The sequence below is a fragment of the Bison bison genome, unplaced genomic scaffold, assembly GCF_000754665.1.
Source record: "Bison bison bison isolate TAMUID 2011002044 unplaced genomic scaffold, Bison_UMD1.0 scf7180017864348, whole genome shotgun sequence".
In the NCBI taxonomy this organism is placed as follows: Eukaryota; Metazoa; Chordata; class Mammalia; order Artiodactyla; family Bovidae; genus Bison; species Bison bison.
The window spans coordinates 826377-832105 of NW_011494920.1; the positions used below are offsets into that span (position 1 = coordinate 826377).

Below are 5729 nucleotides of genomic sequence, written 5' to 3' on the forward strand. Positions count from 1 at the left end.
GGTAGGCTGCAGTCCATGGGGTCTCGAAGAGTTGGACACGACTGAGTGACTTCCCTTTCACTTTTCACTTTTACGCATTGGAGAAGGAAAAGGCAACCCACTCCAGTGTTCTTGCCTGGAGAATCCCAGGGACAGGGGAGCCTGGTGGGCTGCCATCTATGGGGTCGCACAGAGTCGGACACGACTGAAGCGACTTAGCAGCAGCAGCAGCAGTATATAAAATACACTTTAAGAATATTTTCTAACCAGAGTTTCAAAGATTCAGCAAATGATATTCTTTCTTCTTTCTTTTCAAAGTGTTTAAAATTATGAACCAATTAGATGTGAAATAATATCACAGGATTATACATTGTGCTTAGCTTACTAAAACTTAAATTTAAGTCAAGATTTATTGCCAAACTTTGGTACTTAAAAGAATATTATTGTCAACTGCTGCTGCTAAGTCACTTCAGTCGTGTCTGACTCTGTGCGACCCCACAGTTTCAACCAATTTCAACAATTCAGGAGACACAGGTTTTATCACTGGGGCGGGAAGAGCCCCAGGGGAGGAAATGGTAATGCGCAGAGGAAGCTGGTGGGCTACAGCCCGTGGGAGTGACTGAGCATGCAGGCACACAACAACATAAAATGACAGATAATTCAACTCCATGAAAGATTTTTATTTCTTTTGTGACTGCATTTAAAGAACAAACAGAACCTTAGCTTTATAGTATTAATTTATTCTATTGAGAAAAAAAGTAAATGCAAGATCTGTTATAAATGATTAATTAAAGTCAAGTTGTATTAATAATATTTAAAACTGTTAAAAATAAATAAATAAATAAAAATAAAACTGTGTTGGCATTGCAAGCTGTTAGTCATCAACAAATAAAAGTGTATAGGACATATTAGATAATAAACCCATTCAGTAATTTTAAAATTTGCCTCTCACAATTATAGCAATATAAAAAACGGAAGGACATGTAAACTCTAGTAGGGAGTTTCAGAAAATTTAGTCAATGGAATTGGACAAAATTTCAGTGAAAGAAATTTCCTACTGACCATAAAGAGGTCACAGGATTTGGTAATTAGGATGTAAAGGTGATATTAGAATGGGTAGTTCTATGCCAGAGTAGAGGCAAAAGTTTAAAAAAATGTTGAGTGGGCATCAAGGCAGTGGAGATAGTCATATGTTCCAAATATTCTTTCTCCCTTTTCCCTTTAGTATAAAACCCCCACTTTAAATTTAGCTAAATAGGTAGCTGTGCTAGTAAGACAAATTTCTTATCCTCTATGAAGTATGTATATGTGGCTATGAGTCTGAATGGTGGCCAATGAGTGGGATGTGATGTTTCAAATTCACAAGAGCACGCCCTCTTCGATTTCCACTTTCAGAAAATTAGACAGGATGGTCAAGGTAGAGAGAAGCATTTTTTGTCCAAGAAGTGGAAACCAGGTGCAGAGGCTGATGAAACAATACAATGAAAGGAGTCTGGGTCTTTGTCAATGGAAGCATCATATCAGCTCTGGACTTCTTCCTCAGACTATTGCATAAGACAGAAATAAATCCCATTTCTCAAGTCACTACCATTTTGCTCTTTTTTCAGCAGTTGTACCCACCCTAATGAACACTGCAAACCACAAACCAAGAAAAACAAGAACTTCAGAAGGAAAGAAATGAAATTGTAATACATTAGGTGGTTCAGCTGTGAGTAGCAACTAAACAAGATTTTACCAAAGATTGTGATTATAACTTTACTAGTAGATAGGAAGAAGGGGAAGACTTGAGAACTAAACCCCCAACTTTCATGGAGATAAATGAGTAGATACCATTTAGATTTAAATGCATAATTTAAGATGTAGCTGTTTAGGCCTGCTGTTAGCAGAGGAGGGAGGAACTACCAAAAGAAATAACTAAAATAGTTGAAGGTATCTGGTTACCGCAAGAAAGTGGGATTCAAGAGCCAGGAGGGGTGGAGCAGTGACCTATTGCTTTGTTTATTTACTTATTTATTTGGTTGTATCTCGGAGCACAATTTAACTGTGTACATATATCATCTTTTTAAATAAAAACAGTTTAAAAACAAAATGTAGTTAGCATAGGGACTATACATATAATGCCTGATGCCAACTCCTTCTTGCTTTTATTGGTACAATGAAGACAGGACCTGAAGAAAGAGATGCCAAAAAAAAAAAAAGAAAGAAAGGTCAACACTGACAAGTTGGGACAAGAAACCATATTCGTCTACATCACAGTTTTGCCTAAATCCTGCCCAGCTGTGTGTGCAGAAATAAAAGCCGACCTCAGAGATGGTTTATCTCTTTTATGGTCTCTGGAGCATACAGTTCAAGTGAAGTCCTGCTGATAACCCTGCATGATTTCAGTGAATCTTCAAATACTTCCTCTTAGCTGTGGAGGGAGCACAGTACAGTTGAAGGAGCTTGGACATCAAAGGGAACAAATTTGAATTCTAGTCCTGTCTCTTGTCCTTATCACCACAGTTACCTTGAGCAAGTTACTTCACCAAATCCCAATTTCCAGAGGCTTCCTTCGTCTCAGGCGTTCATAGTCGTGTTCCGCCTCTCGCTGTCATCCTCTGAAGCCTAAGCCGGCTACACTTTCCTCAGTCCTTCTACCTGTAGCCGTGTCATTGCGACTCCGCCACCATGTTCGAGGCGCGCCTGGTCCAGGGCTCCATCTTGAAGAAAGTGCTGGAGGCGCTTAAGGATCTCATCAACGAGGCCTGCTGGGACATCAGCTCAAGTGGCGTGAACCTGCAGAGCATGGACTCGTCTCATGTCTCCTTGGTGCAGCTAACCCTTCGCTCCGAGGGCTTCGACACTTACCGCTGCGACCGCAACTTGGCCATGGGCGTGAACCTCACCAGCATGTCCAAAATACTAAAATGTGCTGGCAATGAAGACATCATTACCTTAAGAGCTGAAGATAACGCGGACACGTTGGCACTAGTATTTGAAGCTCCAAATCAGGAAAAGGTTTCAGACTATGAAATGAAGTTAATGGATTTAGATGTTGAACAGCTTGGAATTCCAGAACAAGAGTATAGCTGTGTAGTAAAGATGCCTTCTGGTGAATTTGCACGTATATGCCGAGATCTCAGTCACATTGGAGATGCTGTTGTAATTTCCTGTGCAAAAGATGGAGTGAAATTTTCTGCAAGTGGAGAACTTGGAAATGGAAATATTAAGTTGTCACAGACAAGTAATGTTGATAAAGAGGAGGAAGCTGTTGCCATAGAGATGAATGAACCAGTTCAGCTAACTTTTGCACTGAGGTACCTGAACTTCTTTACAAAAGCCACTCCACTGTCTCCTACAGTAACACTTAGTATGTCTGCAGATGTACCCCTTGTTGTAGAGTATAAAATTGCTGATATGGGACATTTAAAGTACTATTTGGCTCCCAAGATCGAGGATGAAGAAGGATCTTAGACATTCTTAAAATTCAAGAAATAAAACTAAGCTCTTTGAGAACTGCTTCTGAGATGCCAGCACACACTTAAGTCTCTTTTGTCTTTGTACCTCTGAGTACATATGTAGATAATGTTTTCTGTAAATAACTTTTTTTTCTCCATTCTCTACAACTTGTTTAAAGAAAAGTGCAAAGTCAAATCTGGTCTTGTTAACTGAGTAATACTTCTGCCTTACCTAGGAATAATCCTTATAGTTTTTATAAACAAAAGAGTTTTGACTCTAATAAATGTGTTTTAAGTATCGTTTTCAATTTAAATAAAAGTCATTTGAATTTAAAAAAAAAAAAAAAAACAAATCCCAATTTCCTTGTAAATAATGTAGAGGTAACAGTATTTTCTACCCTGGATAGATAAGAGAATCAAGTAAGATAGAATGTACAATACTGAACTAAGGGCCTTGTTCAAAGCAGATGCTGATAAGCAGTTCTTTCTTGTCCTTCATTATTTTCTTTTTCATCATTTGTAGTAAATGATTTACTGCTTATGTCCTAAATAAATAATCATTTAATGACTGTATGCATGCACATGCATTCTCCTTCCCTCCTGGCCTTCTCCCTCTGGCCCTCTCTCTAGCTCATCTCACTTAGGTTCTACTATGAACTTCCAAATGCCTCTCAATTTGAAACAAGGTAAGAGAAATTTCTTATAAAGGAACTCATTACAAAAAGTGTGTGTTTTTTTGGTTAGTTTGCCTACTATAACAAATTGCAAAATACACATTTACTCAAGGCTATGAAACTAAATCACCTCAAATTAGTAGCAAAATACATAAAATGAGTTAGTAAATTGAGACCATAAAGGGCAATGTTCTCTTACCTCTGCTCTACACAGTACCTTGCAAATAGAACAATATAAATAAATCTTAAGGAAATTCACACACTCAGAACTTGGGTAGAATTGTATCATTTCAAGGAAATGTCAAGGGCTTGCTTGATCAAAATTTTGGGGGTTTATTTCTCATTCCACATCCTTTTGGATTTTCTAGTTCTTGTTTTCAAAGTCAAACTTCCCTCTTTCCCAAGCAGGGAAAGAGGGAAGCCTTTATAGCCTCTCCTACCTAATACTACAAAGGAGAAAACCAAGTCCAGGCTACAATTTCATTTTCACTTGAAACTCAGTTATTCAATTAAGGTCAAGCTATGGCTTTTCCATTGGAGAAGGAAATGGCAACCCACTCCAGTGTTCTTGCCTGGAGAATCCCAGGGATGGGGGAGCCTGGTGGGCTGCCGTCTATGGGGTCACACAGAGTCGGACTCGACTAAAGCGACATAGCAGTAGCAGCAGCATGGCTTTTCCAATAGTCATGTATGGGTGTGAGAGTTGGACCATTAAGAAGGCTGAGTGCTGAAGAACTGATGCTTTTGTACTATGGTGCTGGAGGACTCTTGAGAGTCCCTTGGACTGCAAGGATATCAAACCAGTCAATCCTAAAGGAATCAACCATGAATATTCACTGGAAGGGCTGATGCTGAAGCTGAAGCTCCAATACTTTGGCCACCTGATGTGAAAAGCTGACTCATTGGAAAAGATACTGATGCTGGGAAAGATTGAGAGCAGGAGGAGAAGGGGATGACAGAGGATGAGATGGGTGGATGGCATCACTGACTCAATAGACATGAGTTTGAGCAAGCTCCAGGAGATGGTGAAGGACAGGGAAGTCTGGAGTGCTAGTCCATGGGGTCACAAAGAGTCAGACGTGATTGAGCGACTGAACAATAATAACAGCAAATATTTTTAAGGATACTTTGGAAGAACTTCTGTTAGCAATGAGGCATATAAAATAGTGAGTAAGGAGAAGACCCTGTCCTCAAAATAATGTTCTAAAGTGTGAAATGACACAAATACCCAAAGAAGCACAATTCACAACAGATCTGGACTTCCCAGGTGGCCCAGTGGTTAAGACTTTGCCTTCCAACGCAAGGGTTGCTGGTTTGATCCCTGGTCAGGGAACTAAGATCCCACACGCCTCGTGGTCAAAAAAGCAAAACATAAAAACAGAAGCAATATTGTAACACATTTGATAAAGACTTTAAAATCAGAGTTCAGTCACTCAGTCATGTCCGACTCTTTGCGACCCCATGAATCGCAGCATGCCAGGCCTCCCTGTCCATCACAAATTCCCGGAGTTCACTCAGACTCACATGCATCGAGTCAGTGATGCCATCCAGCCATCTCATCCTCTGTCATCCCCTTCTCCTCTTGCCCCCAATCCCTCCCAGCATCAGAGTCTTTTCCAATGAGTCAAATCTTCGCATG

The 5729-nt window shown here is 39.8% G+C and overlaps 2 protein-coding genes across 2 annotated transcripts in view; one reads left to right on the forward strand and one right to left on the reverse strand.

The window, feature by feature from the left end:
• The window catches only part of INPP4B (inositol polyphosphate-4-phosphatase, type II, 105kDa), a 717001-nt gene that overhangs the window by 637907 nt on the left and 73365 nt on the right, over nucleotides 1-5729 (reverse strand). The gene's annotated exons all lie outside the window — the stretch shown is intronic.
• Nucleotides 2144-3719, forward strand: LOC104999205 (proliferating cell nuclear antigen). Its single transcript, XM_010854711.1, has one exon. The coding sequence runs from the start codon at nucleotides 2647-2649 to the stop codon at nucleotides 3430-3432; it is 786 nt and encodes a 261-aa protein (XP_010853013.1). The 5' UTR covers nucleotides 2144-2646; the 3' UTR covers nucleotides 3433-3719.

Bases quoted from the DNA above. Each gene is read 5' to 3' on its own strand.
- LOC104999205 (XM_010854711.1), top strand. From the start codon at position 2,647: ATGTTCGAGGCGCGCCTGGTCCAGGGCTCCATCTTGAAGAAAGTGCTG.